Source organism: Haemaphysalis longicornis, unplaced genomic scaffold (genome assembly GCF_048455015.1).
Source record: "Haemaphysalis longicornis isolate Haplotype H1 unplaced genomic scaffold, Haemaphysalis longicornis Haplotype H1 scaffold_10, whole genome shotgun sequence".
NCBI classification, from domain to species: Eukaryota; Metazoa; Arthropoda; class Arachnida; order Ixodida; family Ixodidae; genus Haemaphysalis; species Haemaphysalis longicornis.
In genome coordinates this window covers 148,910,872-148,931,936 of record NW_027526204.1, presented here as the reverse complement: position 1 = coordinate 148,931,936, position 21,065 = coordinate 148,910,872, and the positions used below count along the sequence as shown (strand labels likewise).

At 45.9% G+C, this 21,065-nt stretch overlaps 1 protein-coding gene across 1 annotated transcript in view; it reads left to right on the top strand.

Moving 5' to 3' along the window:
• Positions 1-18,937, top strand: part of LOC144160145 (endothelin-converting enzyme 1-like) — a 146,623-nt gene extending 127,686 nt beyond the window's left edge. The window contains exon 4 of the mRNA XM_077691743.1: positions 18,803-18,937. Within this exon, the coding sequence (XP_077547869.1) occupies positions 18,803-18,937 (135 nt within the window). The remainder of the gene's footprint in view (positions 1-18,802) is intronic.
• Positions 18,938-21,065: the final 2,128 nt, after the last annotated feature.

Genomic DNA, 21,065 nt, shown 5'->3' with positions numbered 1-21,065 from the left:
GGTACTGAAACGTATGTTTTTAGAGCGGTTAACACCGTACTACGGAAGCAATAACATGCCGATGGTGAAGTCCACCATGGTAAAGATGTATAGATGACAGGACGGAACAAAAGCGTTACGGCTCCTCAAGAAACCGCGCCGGAGGACTTGTCTCCAGAGGCTGATCGTATATACCCCCGGCAGCTCCAGACACCCCGGGGAGCTTACTCGATTATTGTGCGTCAACACCACCGTCGGCTAGGCACTCACGATGGAACCGCCCCATACAGATTGTTTGGTTTTACTGCAGGCGCAATTGCCATTTTTCACTTCATGTCTACGCGGAAATCTCGAACAACCCGCGGTACATTTCTTTGTTGTTGTGGGCCTTTCGTTAGCGCCCCTCTTCAATATTTAATTCTATTAGGACTGACCGCCTAAGCCGTCGGTTCAACGCATTTTCTCCAGCGAAAACTAACCGTTTGCTGAACAAAAAGACCTGAGCAAACATTTCTGAACTGAATTCCCGCACTTGTACCCGTTTCCGGGTGTATCTTGTGTTTCCCAGGAAAATGTTCGTTCACAAGCAACGAAGATGTGTAACGAGACTTCTTCCCCTGCCGATGTAGGCTGCCTGTGACCTGCCTACGCCCACGCACACACACAAAATATTAGCGCATCCTTAAATAGAAAACAAAAAATTCTGTTTTAAGATTTTTTGGTTTCCGTGAATGCTGGTTAATTCGGAGCTCCAGAGACTGAAAAAAAAATGTTCGAATTGCACACTGCCGAAGTATTGCGCGAACGACAAAAACAGCGCACTTACAAATATTTCATGCGCACCTTTACTTTGCGAAGGAGTCGGTGACGAAAGTTCGTCTTTTCGCAGATGGCTGCGCGAAAAAAAGTTTTCGAATGTGCAATAAATCCGTGAAGCGAAAGAGTAATTTACGGAGGGGTGTCATAGCAACATACTTCTATAAGTGTGAGAACATCTGCCGCTTTTTAAGTGCGAATGCACTTCTTAAGCGACCCTGAACCTGCGTCCACCGGCGATGTCCGCATAGCATACCCACGTGGGGGATTGGCCAGGAATCTCCTCGTCTTCCTTGGCAGCGGGGGGAGATGGGCGCGCGCTGCCTGGCCGCTGACATGGCACATACCCACGTGGGGGATTGGCCAGGAATCGGGCGTGAGAAGGGCTAATGCGCCCGCTTAATGGAGTACTGACACGAAATTTCAAAGCTGAGATCCGCTCTAGCAATCAAGTACAACGACAACACAAATAGGTGTCTGTGAATAAATGCAACTTTCTTTCTTTGTAGTTGTGTGTGTGTGTGTGATCTCTCTTTCGCGAACATTACCGAACCGCGCAAATTCAACTCGTGCATTCGCACTTTCACATTCTTCCCCTCGGAGAAATGCGGGGAATGTTTTCGGCAGGACGACCCGCCGGGCGGCGAGAGTATGGCATCGCAAGGTATAGCTGGAAGCGACGAACGCTGTGATCCTCCCCATTGCAGCGGGGATAGAGCGGGAGAGCGAAGGATGGCCGGTTGCGGCTCACGGTTCGAGAAGGCCTTGGTCCGAATTAAATTGTGCCCAAATATATTTGCGCCGAAATAACGAAGGTGCGCAGCTATTGGACAATGCACATTTTTGAAGGGTGGGAGTAGGAACGCGGAATTATTGAAATTTCCGAACTGACGGAGGCTGATTGTAACAGGTTTTACTCTAACGGCTAGGCTACCAAGCTTACATCTTAAAGTTTGCAATGCTTTTCAAAGCGGGTGCGACTTGAATAGGGTGAAACAAACTTGCTGGAGATCGTCAATAAACAATGAGAACAAGGACGAATAAAGCGCCCGGCGTAGTCTCTGCGGCTTGATAGCGGCACTAAATGTTAGTGGTCCAGGTGAGTTAAAAATCGAAAGCTGACTGGTGGCATTAGCGAAATGAAAGGCGCAATTACACTAGACACAGCTTTTATCGGAACATGACCGATGAGAAGGCGAGAGAACATACTCTTTTAGATAATCGACATGGTCCTTGAGGGTTTAGGACCGTAGTTTTTTGCGTATTGTAGGCATGCCCTGTTGAATAATTCTGTATTATTTTCGTTGTGGTCGCTTTTTGGAGAGAACAAAAGAAACAACAGTTAATTCTAGAATCAGAGAGAGTCGTGATGGGCTCGTTACGCTAAGGCTATAATTCTGTTGCTCAAAGATGAATTTGTAGAATTTCACCCGGTTCCCGGGGGTTTTAATACTTTAATTTGTTTTTCCGTATATACGTCTCAGTAATATGCTCCCGTAACACGAAATCAGCTGCCTTTTTAGGACGAGTACCACTGTAAGATGCAAGGATGGATAATACTCCGTACTCCGCAATCTCCAGGAAACAACTTTAGCCGATGGTAGAGAAAAAAGACACACCATATCGCTGCCTCATTCTCACTAAGACGCACCGTACACTGAACAGTACTAATTTCCAATTCTCTTATTCTTACGAAGCTGAGGACTAAGCTATCGATCGCCGCTGAGAAAGCTCATTGTGGCAAAAGAGCAATGGGTCTTCTCCGATAATTACTCGGCTAATAGAGACAAATTGTTGTTGAAACAGTTTTTGTTAACCGGAGTGTGTAATTAACATTTGGAATCAGTCTCTGTTAACCAGGGTGTGTAATTAACATTTGCTTCACGCATGTAGGCGCGAAGCAAGTGCCCGTATTTTCGCGCTCGCAAGCAAATAAAAGCGTTTATAATAATAGCCGATACGGATAATGAACTCTTACAGCCCTGACAGCTTGCAGCTTGTATGGTGCGGTTTATGAAGGAAGTCTAAGAAAATACGTTGCTCGGTACCATCTGTCAAACCATATATAAATGAGGGTTTTCTTGTATTTGGAAGTGGGACATGTCCAAGAAACCGTCTGTTCTGAGCAGCACTAATGCGCCGCGTGGCACGGGCGGGTCGGGAAACTTTATTAAAGTGGCTATAGAAGCCCTTGTGAAGCATAAGAATGACCTTATCTGCTTGGGTAGTTCTTAAGGCGCCATTTTTAAAGTCAACCCACCGAGAAGGTGGTACGCCATCTCTCTGAGTCTTACAATAGCGACATTAGGACTCCAGGGTTGAAACTCCCTGTCTAGGGCGAGGTATTGGCCAAGACTGGAGGCGCTCCTAGAGCCACGCGCTATGAAATGCGAGGTGTTTGCTTGGTGGCTCTAACTTTCTTATGGCTTCAAAACTGTCCATTGTCGCATTCCACCTAATGGAAACTAATTCAACAAAAAATCAACTCCAATTTTTTGTTCACCTGGAGAATATGTCAGTGAAACCCGGCAGGGTTTGTGGCAGCGACCTTTTCGTGGTTGCTTTTTTTGCCCTCCGCTTTCTTGGAGTAACGTCGGTTGGACGCAGTTGTGTGAGATAGACTGTCGCATTCAAAGCTTCCTTGTCAGATGGGAGGCGAAAAATAGTGCTGCCATGGACAAAAAGCCCTCATTGGCGCCCACCAAAGTATATTGTTAAGGAGCGACGTTATAGGTCCATTTGTGTATGTGCGTCCAAAACGCATCGGTGTTGCATCTGTGGTGCTATCCTCTCTCAAATGTCCCTCTCTCTTTTTCTTATTTTTTGCTTTCTATCTGACACCACATGCGCACTGCTCATTTGTTTATTCCCAAACCCGCCAGATTTCGCAAACCCTGTTACTAAAGGCCTGATTTCCTCACGGGTGTCGTAAAATTCTCTCTCTCTCTCTCTCTCTCTCTCTCTCTCTCTCTCTCTCTCTCTCTCTCTCTCTCTCTCTCTCTCTCTCTCTCTCTCTCTCTCTCTCTCTCTCTCTCTCTCTCTCTCTCTCTCTCTCTCTCTCTCTCTCTCGCTCTCTCTCTCTCTCTCTCTCTCTCTCTATCTCTCTCTCTCACTCTCTCGATCTCTCTCTTTTCATTTATACATCCTCCCATCCATCTATGCATTCATTCATCCATTCATTCATCTGTCTGTCTGTCTGTCTGTCTGTCTGTCTGTCTGTCTGTCTGTCTGTCTGTCTGTCTGTGTCGTTTCTAAAGTGGAGTTTGGGTGACTTGTATTGAACTGCCGAAGAAAATAATATGCTGAGCGATATGTCGGATACGGCGGCAAACTGTTTGATTCCATGTACTGGCAAGAACTCTTGGAGGGAGCTGCCTTCGAGAAAGAAGACAGCGAGCGGCCTTCGCAATGCTGGCGACGTTGCTGGGCGACGTCATATCGACGCGAAGCTCGCTATCAAACGTCTACGCATTGGGGCAATAGAAAACAGCCGGAGCAATCCGTGCGTATTCGGCCAAGCCTGAAGTTAGTGACGGAGAAGATGGAGAAAATAATACATTTTTAAAGATTCACAAATGGAGCGCGATTGAAAACCTGTCTGCCAATTCATTGGGCTTGGAAGATAGGAACGTCTAAGGAAACACATTTTCGAAATAGTGGTGATTGCGGTGCTTTTGCACACCTCAAACTTGTTTGGCGAAAACAAAACGAAACACAGCAGGCGCAATGCAAGCAGATCAACCAGCGCTCCTGTGCTCGTGTAATTGAAAACACACACTTTATTAGGGATTAAGGGAAGAAGCAAAACCACAGCCCCTCGGTTGTAAGGCGTCGTAGCAACTAGACAATGTAACGGCACACAGAGGCAGAAAATGGCACCAATCACTGCATGCGTACCGGTTGTTCTCACCGCGTAGATCCTCTCAAGTTCTGCAAATTAACGTTAACCACGGAAAAGACGTGAGAATCTCGCTTGCGATGGTCGCAGATTGGCTGTGACAAACCGTAAGGCCGTTTTGGTTGCCCAGCACCGTCTGCGTAGTACACTTGGGCCGACGATGCACTGGCGCTAGTGGAGGCTGGTATAAATTAACTCTAGTTGATAATACCATACAAGACTGTTTTCTCAAGCCAGCTGACAGTAGTAACACAAGGACAGTACATCAGCATGACTGACTAACCAGATGCTTTGAACAATCCGAACAGATTCCGCAGAGATCTCTTCTAATGTTTCCTGCCAATTGTTTTGGCAGGCGCCCTTCGGCTGAAGGGAAATAGTTCACGAGGGACACCGCATTCGTGGGCCCCTTGAATTCCTAGTCGACTTCTTCCGGAGTTAAGGACGACATTTGCACAGCACAGCAAGGCCCTAGGAACTTCGATGCAGGTTTGCCGAGTGCATCACGTATGCTGCACGAAGCCGACACCTCATTAATTACGTATGCCCGCACAAAGCCACCGTCTCCCATGCGGACCTTCGAAAATTGGTCAAGCCTGGACGTCTTAGAACAGTACACATAGAAGAGGCGCTTCAATGGCTGCCAACTTGAACGCTCCGAATTCGCTAGAGTTAGTGAATAATGTACGTTTTGTGTGGGTAGCGGGTAAAAGTGTTCCTCAACGAGCAAGGCAGACCGGAGTTTCAGCCTCATGCTACACGGGTATACCCTTTTGTTGCGTTACTGGCCCCTTCTTAAACTTAATTGTTAGCCTACAACACGTACGTGAGATATACTTTTGAATTTGCGAACATCACTTGGTTGTTGTAAACATTACGTAGCAAAACCGAGCGAGACTAGCACGCCTATGGTTCACGTTCCAGTTACGTAATAATCAAGCCAACATCGACGCCTCCAAATAAGTCACAGTGACACAATCAAGATCTATGAATAAACAGCACAACGAAACCCTGCCAGAATACTCATTACCAATGGACCATTTCGAACGCTCATTATTTCAATCAACGATACAGGAAAGGCATGGCCTAGCAGCCATTATTACTAACAGCATTTCAAAGAATTGCTGTCAGTAATTAATTGCTGTTAGCAAAACTGTTGTGACCAAAATTGCTAGTAGTAAAATCAGTAAAATGTTTTAGTAACTTGCTGTTTATAATAACAGGAAAATTGCTGATAGTAAGTAACATCAATTTCATCCACCGGTGAGCAACACTAGCGTTCGGAACTGTAACATAGCGTTAGTGAAGCCATTTAAAAAAATCGATGAGGTTTCAAATCGTTTTTTTTTGTTGGGCGTCTTATATTCCGAAATAATGTTCTTGTTCCCTAATTATTTTACTGTTTTGATTACCTTGTCGAGAAACTCTAAATTAAATGCTAAAGAATTGTTATTACTTGGTAAGTAATGATGCATGTAGCGCGAATTCAAAACGAGGTATATTTCACTGATGTTTTTATTGTGAACGTTTTCGTTATGCCTTTCTTGCACAAATTCCAAGAAGGGATTGACAGTATTTGAAATAAAGAACTAAATAAATAAAAACTAAACAGTACACCTGAGCACTCCTTTAATCCAGTGAATGCGAAATAATTAATGTTTAATTGCCGAACAAGTCCTCTATTATCATCATAATAATCAACCTTTTTTTTTCGCACTTTTATTTCGTGCTTACTGTTCGCGCGCCGTCTCTGGGAACAGCGCGTACAGTTGGTGGTTTCAGTGAAAGTCGGGCGATGAAGCCACTGTGACACGCGAAGCACAAAAGAACCTCGTAGGACACCTACGTTGTTGCTCGCTTATTATGTTCTGAGATTCTCTTACTCAAATAACTCGTTTAGGCTCGCCGCATGTCTTCAGCTCACGTTTGTGATCCGAAAACCATAACGCATTCACTAGATGCACATTAATTCAGCTGCAGAGTTGCAAATGTATTCTCGTCTCGCATGCTTGTAGCTTGAGGCTCGATTCCCATTCCGACCATTGTTTACTGACATTTATTTCCAATTCAATCGCTTTACGTTAATTCACGAGCTATTGCAACGTTTTAATGACTCAAGTGTGGTCCCTCCCCACGACCCTCAGAGCTTGTGCTGCTGCGCCAGGCCTAACACCGGCAACTGGACACAGAGCAGAAAATATACATCAGTTCGTGCCCCAAAGCTCAGTATGGTCCTTTGCCTTCCGTGGCCCCGCTGTCCTACACCTTTTTTCGCTAGTCGCCTATCACCACCCGTCCATCCGTACTTCTACAAGGAGCGTTTTTTACTGAGCTTGACAGGGAAGGCTAGGTTACTGCGTCTGTCGGGGAGGGCTTGTAAAATAAAAATTTGCGCCTCCAGAGCAAGGGCGAAATTCTCTGTATACGTACATCGTCGCTAAAGAACTAGTTTTCATTAAATAAGCGTTACTGCTGTTTTATGTAACCATAATCTTGACACACAGTAGACGGGAATTCAATAAGTTGCAAGTGTACTCTGAACTAGCTATTCACGACAAGTAATGAAACCCGGAGTAATAATAAAGTTGTCCTCGTGGAGAATCGCCACATAATTTCTTTTGGTAAATTTTTGATAAATAAGAGTTACATCTATTTTGTTCAGAGAATTCGTGATCTACTTGGCTTTGCCGCCAGGCGTTTTTCACCCGTAGAGGAGATCTGCCGAAAAATGTTGCCAAATAAAGCGTCGCTTAAAATATGCTAGAGAACAGAACGCCACAGAACGTTTCAAGATTCGCCAAGACATTAAGTGCATACAAAGAGACTCTTTGACCACAATATAAAACTCGCTTTACTATTGTACGGGATTCTGGAACGAATAGCCTATTTGAAAGAGCCGGCAGGCGAAGCCAGCGACGCATGACGGAAACTTCAAATTTGCGGGGTTGCACAAAGCGAAAGTGTGCAAAAGCGGGCAAAGATTCGAAATATTCTCTTTCAATGAAAAACTTGCATACAGGGATTAAAGCGCGTATAAAAGAAACAAATTCTGTCAACGATACATTCGCTATAACTCAGTCTTACTGTGACCGTTGGGAAGTTCTAGCATTCAGAACTTGAAGAACTTCAATTTTCGCAACAAGGAATGCTTGCCAGCATGGGACCTTATGCGATCACACATTACTTTTAGTTACAGAGAAAAAGAGCCGGGAAACCCCAACGATCTTCCTTTATTATTTTATTTTACAGACGCTGGTATATTGCGAAATAAAGAAGCTGCAAAAGAAGGATGTGAAAGAAGCCACATGGTAGAACAAACACCCACTGTGCTTGACCTATATGTCTCCTTCCTGTCTTTCCACGGGGCAAAGTTGATGCAAACGATTCAATTTAGGCTGCAACCATTCAAATCTCGCCTTTGAAAAAACGGCGCAGTTCCCGGGGCCAGATTGTACAGATGACAGCTACTGGAATTTTTTTTACCCCGCTGGGTTTTCATCAGACACTGCTGTATCCCTTTGGCTACAAACTTTATAAAATTCTGCGAGAGAGAACGTGTCTCCTCGGCTTCAATGGAGGCTTGCTTTGTGTCTCTTGCACGGAACGTTTTGTCTAAAAGCACAAAAAGCGTGACCCAATTTGAAGTTCTGAACTGCCGAATACATATTTTCGAGCGGTTCTGCTGCTACACATAAGCGGAAACAATTAATCCACGAGAGGTTTACCATTTCTTACTAAGCGATGTTACGAAGACATTGAACGAAGGACGCTGGACGGCCACTCAACGCCCAATGTGTGTTATAATTAGAAGAAACTAATTGCGCTTTTCTGGAATCCGGCCTTTTCGAATGCGATTGCTCCTGTGAGCTCGCGATTCCTTTAAACATGACAGCCCCTTCGACATTGAGCTCCCATTTTTCTGCTCATATCACTTCCCGGAAGACGTGATCTTTTTTCTAAGTATTACGTTATTCAATGACTGTACACCAGTGGACCACCTCTTCAATCTTGACCTATCTCACTCCTCACAGCCACGAGAAAACAGTGAAAAACAACCGAATAGGAAGCAACGTTTCCCTCCCAACCTAATATGTCATTTGCTTCAATTGGACATCGAAACTGTAATCACTTTGAACGGAGAGGGCCGACTCTGCCTATTCTAAGATGCAAGCCGTCATTTTGCTCCAGGATCAGTATTCTAGTCTCTTACAAACCAATGTACGAATCAATTTCTTCATGATGATACTCTGGGAGGGGGAATTTTAAAAAATCATATCAAATCAGTGCCCCTTTTATATCGCAATATTTCCTGTAATTAGGTTCCTGCGAATGACCTGTTTCGATATTAGTGAACGGTCCCAATTCCTCCAAGCACCATGAAGGTGCCAGCACATAACCCATAATTAAAGCAACTTCCACTGCAAAAGCAATTTAGGTGCAACATTTCGCTCGCCTTCACATCTGTGCGCTTCGTAAAACATCCGGTATTTCAACGTGTAGCGCTTGAGTTATCGCCAGCAAGGCCTGTACATAATCCAGTCATTGCAACCTCTGCCTTTGCCTTACATATAACGTTTCCCTCATCTTGTGTAATCATAAAGCATAGGCAACATTTTTATTCTTCAGGGCAGTGAGCAATAATTGTTCACGAGCGCTTCGTATGCGCCTCGAGGTGGGGTAAATTCCCTCCCGAGTGCTTATTCACCGTTCAAACGCTGTTTTTATATCAACGTTTACATCCACCCATTTCTTTGGAATACACGGTCAGGGTAACAGGCATTCTAGCGCAGCCGAAAACAATGAGCTTGAAAGTTGTATATGTATTCAAGAACTTCCAATACTAATTTTGCCGACGCCTTTACTGATGCACACAACTCAAAGTTTAATGTCTTGTTCCGCAACACCGGCAAACTATGTACGCCCTGCACAGGACACGCGTGTAGCGCTTATTCCTGTTTTTATTGTTGGTTTTTGTTGCTCTAGCCGAAAATGAGCCCCCAGGCGTAAATCAGCGATAATGGCCCTACTTTACCCCAAATTGTACCTGAATTTCTCATCAATTGGCGAAGATTGCACGCTCTTCCTATAGCGCATCAAAGTAGGTCGAGAATAGGCCTTTAGTAAATTTTACATCCATTAATTCACCGTTACATCTTTCATTCCCTTCGTTTTAATTCTTCCAATATTCTCTTTACTGGGTAAATGAAGTTGTACAGGTAATAAATTGATACACGAATGAACTTCTAAACAATGTGTCTGTATAGACAATGAGTAAGTTTATATGACGCCTTTCTTGCGTGGACTCGAGGGGCTTTAGTATTAACTAAATAATATTTAATAAAATTTCATTCACTAATAAACGATAAACAAATAAATAATAAATGAAAAAATAAAATAAATAACCAATAAATCAAAATGTCTTTAGAGCTTCACGTGTGCCAGTTGGGTGCGTGCTTAACGGATAGCTCTACTTGGGTGCACCGGCAGGCGTAGGTGGCTGGTGCTAGAGGATAGAGCTGTTCTTTTTACCGCGCTAGAAGTAGCACTGACGTTTAGCAAGAAGTATGCGTCCAGGTTACCTTTGTTTGGCCGGGGCGAAAGTGGCCATGACGGCATAATGGAAGAGAGTGTGGAGGGATAGGACGAGGCTAATGCGCTTGGCGATTAAACAGACCTAGTATTTCTTTCGGCGAGTTGGTACATATCGAAGCGTCGAAGCACAGCACAAGACGAGAGACAGAAACACAGAATACGACACACTGAGCCCCAACTTCTAAACTGAATAAAAAAAAAAAAACCAAAGCACCCCACATAAAGTGGACTTGTCAGCGCACATGCCTCATTTGAACCAACCAGGCTGTGGTCAATATCACGTCAATAGAAATAAAACTACGTAGAAGTTTAACATTGTCATAACATGATAAAAGTACCAGAACGCACGTACACGAATACAAATCTGAACAGACAGATATTTGCCAGAGGCAAGCGAGGGCAAGCAGGAAACGCATGCACGGGAGGCAGACGCTCCGGAAAAATTACGGGTTTGACCTGAAAAAATCTAACTCTTTTGCCCCTAGAGCTATCGACAGTAATGAAACGCTAAATTCACCCAAATCAGCGAGGAATTTTACTTCATTGTTCCTACGATGCTACAATGTACAACAGCTACAATGTTTGTAAAGAGAATGGAGGCTTTCTCGATTTTGGACTGCAAAACGTGCGGCGGTTCTCCTCCCTGATTTGAGAAGTGTGTTGTTTTGGACAAGCACCGACACCCCTTACACGCGAAATCCAGGAAGCGAAAAGCATTGCTGGTTTGGGTAAACTTTGCGTTTCGAAACTGTGGATAGCTCTCGGGGCTAGAGGTGGATCTTTTAACGTAAAACACGTGATTTTTGTCCGGAGTGTCGGTCTTGCGTGCATGCCTTTCCTGCTTCATTTTATGTGCTTCTGGCAACTTCCTGTCTGTAAAGGTTTTTATCGGTGTACTTCCATTCTGATACCTTCGTCGTTTTATGACAATGTCGAACTTGTACGCATTTTTATCTGTGTTGTTGTGATAATAACTACATCCTGGTGAGTTCAAATGAGGCCTGTTCGCTGATAAGAGCCCTATATATGGGGTGGGTGGGTTTGTTGTCATTAAAGTTCGAATTTCGCTCTTTGTGTATCGTCTTCTGTGTTTCTGTCCCTCATCTTGTGGTGCGCTTTAACACTTCGCCAGATGATTGATTGATTGATTGATTGATTGATTGATTGATTGATTGATTGATTGATTGATTGATTGATTGATTGATTGATTGTAGGGTTTAAAGCGCTGACGCAACGGAGGCGATGAGGCACGCCGTGGTGGAGGGCTCCGGATTAATTTCGACAACTGGGGGATCTTTAACGTGCGTCGAAATCTCGTACACACGGGCGTTTGTGTTTTTTCGCCTCCAACGGAAAAGCGGCCGCCGCAGCCGGGAATCGAACCCGCGTCCTCGTGCGCAGCAGCACAACGCCTTAGCCACTGAGCCACTGGGTCGCTAGGTGATTCAGCTTGTTAGGACAAATCGGCCGCGGAAACCGAATCGCGTTCGTAAACAAGATCCTCCGCATTACTCGTAATGGTTGACGTTAACGCATACTTGCTACTCCTTTCCTGCTCACGGAGTCAACGTTTACGTCTTTCATCTTGCCGCACAGAACACTTCTTTTCCTTGCAATACTCTCACAATAGTTGATGTCCAAGGCACAACCCAATGAATAGCCTGCCTTTCCGTTATTCGGGGCCTCGTTGTTTGTTCCGGCTTCATCTTCGCTCCACCAAAACACACACCACGGCGGTCACCATGGAGTCGGTCACAATCAACCTTGATTAGGTGGCCTTATGGCATCAGCTTCCTTTCATCCAAAAGACACGGCGGAAGGGATGTAATATTAGCCCGTCAGTGAAGCCTTTGTACCTAGGGTTGGGACAGAAAAGGCAGTCTTTCACGCTCCACACAAAAAAAAAAAAAACACGCCATTGCCTAAAAAAACTGTCAAGCAGGTCTGTATACCTTACCTTTGAAACATATGAATGATGACGGTTTCTCCCACTAGTGGGAATTATTTCCGAAGTGGAGGCTCCAAAAGTCCTCATCCCACTACAAACAGGGAGAGGTTCAATGCGCATCTATGATTTTGCTTTAGATGGCAAGCTAAGCCAAACCAACTGTTTCAATCGTGTGGGCATTAACTGGCAAACCAGAAATGACAGGCGTAGACAACGTAACAATTTCAGCCTCTCCGGCCTAATAGCGGGTTCCGGTGATCTAGAGCTCCATTACATTGTTTAGATGCACTATCCTAGTTCGTTTCACCTCGCCGCAGGCTCCTTCAGCAGTGCTCCGCTCGTTGCTAAGCGTGGGAAGTATTGCCTGATAATTACTCACGCGTTAGAAGGCCAAACCGGCTGATGTATCCTCAGCAATTCTTTAGAGCCTAATTGCAATGGCCGACTACAGACGCGTAACATTCAGCGCCTAATTCTCACGGGAATTTACCCAGTATTTAAATGATAGCGGATAGAACTCGCAGAAAATGTAATTCATTTTCCTTTGCAGGTCGAACTTCCAATGAGACAATCCGGCAACTTTTTATACCCCGATATCCATTTAAGTGATAGACACAGACTGTCCTTTGTTTACAGGCTACAGATTTTCCTCCCAGAGGCTTTGTTGAGGGCTGGCAACGTGTTCTAGAAGAAATGTTGGAAGTTAATAAAAACTTTCCACAGGGCACACACACCTGGAACGGTAATTCGAGCCTCAAAGAATTCAATTTTGACAGGTATTATCACACACTCACCTTATCAAGCCGGGAAACGACCACCCACTCCTACTCTGTTTCTGAAGTGGAGAAAATAAATGTTTTAAGTTTGTTTAGCAATTCTGTCCGCTTTTTTTTTCTTGTTATATTTGGCCAATAATTCGGTGGAGCAAAATGCGATAATATTCATGTGATTAGGGCGCTCCTGCTTCGTAAAAACACTCTTAAGAAGGGCTAAAATTTCATTCCGAATTTCCGCATACTGACCACGCAGCAACAGTTTCATAAGCTGTGTAAGCTGATAACTTCATAGGGTCTTGCACGATAATTAAGAACTAACGGCCGAGCGGCAGCATCTCCTTTCAGATTTTTTCCACCTAAGCGAAGTGCATGCATGCAAGTGAGCGCTCAAAGTAACCTGAAAATTCAGATAACGTATTAGTAAAAAATAGCATATTTGGGCAATTTCAGGCCACGCCGAAGGCAAGCAATAACTTCGGGCTTTATTCGTACCCGAGGGATTGATGGCATTTTTGGTAGGCCTTCCTTCGCAAGTAATATGAAAAGCACACGCGAATGGTATGTAGAGCATCTTGCTTCAACACTTACCGAATAATTAGCACTTTCGAGGATCGCTTCGTGTAGAATTCTTAGTCTACCTTACAGTCAGTACTGTGACGGAAGGGCACACAAGCCATATTTTGGTGTTTAAGGGGTGAGGGGAGAGAGATTTTTTATTGCATTCATTTGTTCTTGAAACTTTGATGGACAAGTTCGGTGAAAGGATATTCTTTATCCCTCCGCCTTTTTTTAAATTTTAATTTCGGCAAGCGCTGTGCTAGCGAACTTTTTCTCGCTGGAAGGGTCTTCATGCCGTTATACTTAAGCTCGGGTCTCAAATACCGTGCTGTGTACTCCTTCGTCTGTGATGGATTAAAGTTTAAAAGTAGACGATACCTCCTTTTATGATGCGATCACTTTATAAACATCAGAAAGGGGGTTGTCCACTTGGTGAAGAGGCACAAGGACCCGGGCATAAGGACGACGGGATTGGATATTCGAGACAATGTGGACATTTTAGTTTTCAAAAACAAGATAAACCTGTGGAATCTGGCCAGGACACTCAATGGCGAATAGCCTGTGCTTCGTGCAAGGGCGGAATGAGTTCACTTTCTGCTGTTGTTTTTTATGAGGCAAGACAGATGGTGAACAAGAGCAAAAGAATGTTTGCCATCACGAAAAAAAAAAAAAAAACAAGCGAGGGCGTTATTGATGCTGATGGGAGTGCTGGCCATTTATGGAACAGACAAGATTGAGCCATCCGCATCAGCCGAAACGCACCACGCAAAGTTGCCCTCTGCTAGATACGATTACCTCCCTGCAATACATTTCCGCGTATGCTGAAGCCCATTAATCTCACGTGTCTGATTTCTTCCTGTTTTCGGGTACTTCCTGCGCACTGTACTTCCTGCGCAATACTTTCGAAAGCCATGCGGTAAACTGGTATGATCAGAGACGAGGCATGAGAGAAATGTCTACATGTGAACCCTCCTTCCTGAGGGTCGTACTATGGGCATTTTGTTTATAGTCCAGGTTATAGACGGTAGAGTTGTGTTCTTCCTTAATGATTGTTGTCAATTTGGCGCGACCGGCACGCCACCGATGACGGCGGCGTTCATTTCTTGCAAGGCTGCGAAGGCGACACCTTTCTTCAGGATTTAGTGGTGGAAATAAATGCTCGCTTCACGTGCAATATTGCATTAATGAGACCCCTGTAGCATGTCATTACCATCAGGTGTAACTTGATGGGCATCAACTTGAAGCAAATAATAGAATGAAAGTTACCGACTTCTGTCAAGTTCCTTTGCACCGTTAGTGTTCAAGAATAGAAGCGGTGCAGTGCGAAATATCGCATTCGTAAGGCGTGGCTATTAGATTAATTGACGATGGCCGAACAATACGACATTTCTATCCATAACTCACGGTTCGCTTTACGGCCTTATTTCCAACAAGGTCGAGAACTGGGCTAGTTGGTATACATTCATGATTTACCAGCGCAAATTAAACGGGACGAGAGAGGAGTACACAACACGAGCGCTCGTGTTGTGTACTCCTCTCTAGTCCCGTTTAATTTGCGCTGGTAAATCATGAATGCCTTATTCCCACCGGTTTCCTGGAAGGTACGTGAAGCCTGTTTTTTGAAGCCTCTTTTGTAAGAAGTGATTTGTGAAGCTTCCCGTGTTTTAAGGTTTATAACTCGCCTCCAAAAAGGTTGCCCACTGGAAAAGGGATAGGGGCCATGAGGGCATGCGACGACCCGGTGTTAGGCCAAAGGCCACCCCCTGAAGGATAGCGCAGCCAAGTGGTACCCGCAGTTAAAAGTACAGTGGGTATGTCGTGGGGTGGCATGTCGCAAAGCTCAACTAGACGGTTATCAGGTAAAACCTAAGCATAGGATGTTGGGCTTAACAACACGCTTTGAGATCTATCGGCGCCATGCGCTACCACTGGATGGATTACTCATTCTTTGTAAACTGCGGATTCCATTTGACGTCGTAGCATCTGAAAATGAAACTTTAGGCCTATCGGGCGCATAGCCGACAGTTGCTGGTGATTGACTAGCGAAATGATACATACCCACAAAATAGAACACACCTTTAGTGAAGTACTGGAAAAGTTTTAAGGTATTCGGGCATGCTGGGGCATGCACCTTGCAACCATCCACCGAATAAAACAATTCCTTCGACAGCAGGCAATACGATGGTAGACCACGAGAAACATGTGCAGTAGTGAAGATCCCGGTGCCTCTATGTATTCTGGTGCCTATTGAAACACTACAAATCAGCACAGTAGCAGGTAGCGAGCACCGCTGTTAGTGGGGTTAACCACTTCAGAATTCAATATCGCCTCCTCTACCTTTCTTTTTTCTGTACGTTTGGGCAACGTTATTTATGAAAGAATGTATGCTACTTCCAACAATATTTCGTGCTTGGTCCGCTGAACAATGTTTTTTATATTGCCCACTGCTCGGTATACAAGGAACTCAAGTGAAAACGTAATCCTAGCTGAAGTAAAAATAAGACGGCAAGCCTAGTACAGCGCAAGGTGGTGTCTTAAGCATGGGATTACTTGGTGAATTGTTTGTGTAATGTGCGAAGTGTAATGAGGGCACGGTTTCGCTCCCACTTTGTGGGCACACGCACTTGGCACACAGAGCACTACACACTTCAGAAAGCTGGCAATTAACCAAACACGCTAGAAAAAAAAAAACCTGCCAACTGCCGCACAGTACAAACGCGCGACAGAAATTTAGGGTTTTAACAAAAAAATATCGTTCAGACCACCTATTCAAGCGCTCCAAGCCCGGCGCCTCTATTTTTAGCAGTCGGCTATGACGGAAATCGAAGCATAGATAGATCGTAAAGAAAGTCCATCTAAAGTGTTCCGTGTCCCCTATTACTGACTATGCATCTTGAAAGAGCGATGCTTTTGAGGTGTTGGTGTTTTTAGATACCATCGTTATGTACAGAGAAGTGGTGTCGTATGGCTCGTGTTATCTGCTGACCCATCGTAAAAGAGGTTTAAACAGCGATGTTTTCTCTATATATGCATTGAAACTTTCTTTCAACGAACTACGTGCGTACCTTTCCCGCAGAGAGATCAGAAGAGATACATATCTACCCGGCATACTTATCTTTCAGTATATAGGTTGAGGAACTGTAAGAACCCTCGGGGCCTAGCCAATAGCCAGCCCTATGCATCAATCGGTGGGGTACAAAACATAGCATTATGGCATCGTTTCAAGACAACACAATTTTCAATATGGATCGCTAACTGTCTTTTAGTACTTCCCACCACGCAGTAGAGGCGATATTCAGGCTTCCAAGGGTTATGAAAAACTCCTCCACGAAAACATGGTTGAAATTAATAACGAAAACGATACTACCAGAGAATATTAATTCGCTTATCTTGGATACCACGCTAACCTGCACTTTTCGTGAAATGTCCCCTCATGACTTGGTTGAATTCAAGCTAAATACAACAATGCCACATTCGAAGCATAGATGTTAAGTTATCGAACTCTTTATATTTTCTATTCTTCAATTTTTTATTATTTCGCGGGTCGATGAATGATACATTTAGGACGACAAATGACCCCGTATGTGGCAACTTGGACGCTTTAAAGCGTGGTGTACAGTGCGCGTCAGGCTTGCCTGGGGCAAGCGAAAGCGCGGCTTCAGAGCCTGCTGGCGCCGTCTGCTGATAGCTGCTGGGTTAGGGACAGCTGGCCATTGAGCGGGCATGAATCTCGGACAGCCTCTGTTCGGTCATCGTTCAACTCGAGCCTCTCAAATTTGCAGACGCCACCACCCGCAACGGGTGCTTTATGACCCCAGCGTAAGCGCACAACAGATTCGACCTAACGCTCTGCAGCGAATTGAGGTTGCGTGCTTTCAGTTTGCTGCGCGTGAGGTTCATAAGACTGGCTCTCATCGGTTAACGCGTTTACGTAACGGCCTGCAGTGACCTTACACCGCGTCGACCACGCGTCTATCTGCCCGGTCGCCGCTCACGGCTGGTACTGGGGAAGACCGGCGCCCCTCGTGGGTCGTGGCGTCCGCAAATTACAGTGCCCCATGCGAAATGGTGGCCGGCTTGACCTTTTACGAGATCCTCGCATGAGCAATGGCAAGCTAGCTCTACCCCAGCAGCTGTTAGCAGATGTCGCCAGCATGCTCCGGCGCTGTGCGCTCGCTTGCCCTAGAAAAGTCTGACCCGCACTGTACGTGGCCGCCTCATGGGGCGCTTCTCTTCACTCACACAATTCTCATGTTGAAAGCAGCGAAGAGTGCACGATGCACATGAGTAAACGGAAATTTCGCCAAATTGTTTCTAACGGCCATCAGGAGGACATGTTCGTAGATAGAAATTAACTTTGCAGCTTAGGAACAGCAGTAACATTACCTCTTTTAAAATGAATTCGTTTGTGAACCAAGTCAATGTGTGTTTAAAAAACTTACTCGCACTGGAAGAAAAGGGCGGCTGGAGATGTGTGCACATGAGTTACAAGTATGAGTTTGTACAAAATAAAACTTAATTAACGCGGTAATGCGATAAAAAGTATTTTCTAGGTGGTGTGGAGCAGACTAGGCAGATCATCGACATCAGATTAGGTGGTCGCCACATCGAACGTGCTGCTTCGCGTTGGATCCACGTCATGGGTGTTTCTCAACAGGAACAGGGCAGAGCCGACGAGTGGGTTTAACAACTAAAGGTTACGTGGTGGTGGCAGCTCCATATCAGCCGACGGATGGGCAACCACTTCGGTAGTGCGGTGACGCAGGCGATAGGTACGCCGACCCACGCGGTGCTTACATTGTGGGCAATGTACGGGCGCAACACGCTCAACTAGAAATGCAGCTATCACGGGCCTACCAAGGCACACCATAACCGAGCATCTCTACCGGTTTGCGAGGCTTCCGCCGCTACGCCCAATCGTAGAGTAGCGGTACAAAGGGAATGCAACGAGACGAGCTACCACCAATGCCGAGGCGCACATCCAGCATTTCATCAACAACGGGACGAGCGCCGAGTCGCCAATTTTGCCACCTCCGAATCCAATCCCCCTTCGGAGGACGAGCTTGTCCGCACCCCCAATCCTATCTCGAAAGTCTGCAGGAGGGACCACCACAGAGAAGAGCGCACCGCAGCCGGGGCGCGAGCGGGCCTGCAAGAAGGTGCAATATTCGTGGACGCCGGTGTCGATGGGACCCCTACCGCGCTACCCTTGCTTGTGGAGATGGGCCAACGCAGGCGAGGAGGACGTTTCAGTTTGACACCACACCCAGCACAGTGCGATGCGAGCTCGAGACGGTACTGCTCGCGGCGAACCGCATCGAAGAGCGATACCAGGCTGAGGAGCACTGGGGCCAGACGCTTACCATATAGTATACTGACAGTAGAGAGGCGGTGGCAAGACTTGTTGGCACCGCAGTCACTGGATCCATTAGCCACCTCATCAAGACGAATGCGAAAAAACTTCGTATAACAAAATACATTACCGTGCGAGTGTACCGGGTGCCGGGACACGCGGGTGGCGTCGGGAACTAGGCCGCCCGCGCGTGGGCGAGCGACGAAGCAAGTATTCGTTCGACCCATCACACCCTGTTTCCCCAGCACGGCACGACTCATGCCCTACGGACGACACAGCCGCTGCCCAAGCAAGACAGCAGGGCAAAGCTTCGTGCCACTACACTCCATGACCCACGATCACTGCCAGGAGGACTTCTAAGGGGGGCCTAAGTCCAAGTACAGAATATAAGAGCCGGGGCTGCTCTTGCGGACGGCGTTCCCGCAAAGTGGTGGGCTTACGATCCTCGACGTTCAAGACACTTGAAAGAGCCCCCCGAGAGCACCAGGGAGACGACCAACATGACATGCTCCAAGTGTCTCGCGTCAATGAGGCCCACAATGCAGGAAATTCTCTGGGAGTGCTTGGGGATCGGGACGGTGAGGAGAGCCCATTTTCCGCCTATCATTAGGACCCCCAGGAGAGGGAATCGCCTCCGCTTGGGCTGGACTCACGCAAAAGAGGCTGTCATGTCCCTGTGGACTTTCGCAGGTACCATGGGGATACGCGAGATGGTGTAGATGCCCTCACTTCATTCTTTACCGCCTCCTCCATACCTGAGGAAGCGGTGAGCTACCTCTTCTGATTGAAGAATTCTAATAATTATAATTTCCGCATCTATTGCGAATGCGGTACGTGACGAGAGCTTAGAAGTAGTGCTTTGAAAGAATGAAAAAAGACATAGGCGAAATCCAAACCAAATTGCAAAACACTGAAAAGCTACTATAAATTAATAAGTCCCGGCTGTCCCATGCCGCCAGAATTTAATTCAGAAGTTCAGACGTTTTTTGCAGATGGAAGCGCGGAATGATATTTAGAGTAACCGATAAAGTAACACTGACAAAGCAAAGTCACGCGTTTAATTCCGGCCACTATGGCTGCTTTTCATATGGAGGAGAAAAGCGATAGCCCCTTTTTGTCCAGGTTTCGTCGCACTCCGGAATTCTCCGGAATTGTAAAACTCAATCCAGAGCCCTCCACTATGCGGCGCACCTTATAACCCACGCGTTGCTCCGGCGCCTTATACCTCACAATCAAAGAATCAGAAACAAAGGGCAGGTGCAGAGAAAAAAGAACAGTGGGGACCCGGAAAAAGAAATAAACTTTACTGAAGAAACTTCGTTTTGAATATTGAGATATAGCCAAACTCACTTTCTAGAAAATTTGGCCTGCTGAACATTAAACGGGTGTGCTTCAAAACTAACAAAAAAGATACCGGGCAGCAACGTAGATCGATTGTTGAGCTTAGAACGTGCGTTTGCCAGATGATGATAAAGAAACTTTCTTTGAGTCGAGGTACTGATGTTAGGGAACCCGCCCGGTGGGAGGCTTCCTTAGTCCGGAATGCCTTGGGCTAGGCCATCCGTGTCCTCTGCCCCAATCGTCACTGATGTGAGAGGTCGGAGCTGGTCAGCACCTCCAACCATTGCTCATAGGCAGGATTGGGGTTAGGGGTGAGGGTAGGGGATTGCTGGCACTCCAATACCATGTGGTACAGGATGCCTGGTTGGTGGCAGCATTTGCATGTGGCAGGGTATAGGGTAAATACATGGTATGTAGCAGGGTGTTATGTGGGTAGGGGTCTGTCCGTAGTCACCGGAAGGTAGTAGCTTCATCACTAGGGACGTTCGGGTGGGTGAATGGGTATTTGCGACGCTCGTTCCAATAGTGGGCGAGAATTTCGGCGTACGTTTGCAGTGGGGTGGGCTTAGCTGTTGCTTCATATGGGGGTTCGTGGCCCTCCTGGAAACAAGAGCTGGCAGCGGCATTTGCCAGAAAAAAATATTGTGGAGGGCTTTTAATGCGTAGCATTCCCTGCTGAGTACCCCAAAGCTAGGACCGTGAAACGCCCTGCATTTGCACAGTAATGTAGAATTGGCGGGAGTAACACACTTGATCGTATAGCGTAAACGGCACTTATGGTCGAGCAAAAATTTGAAAAGCTAG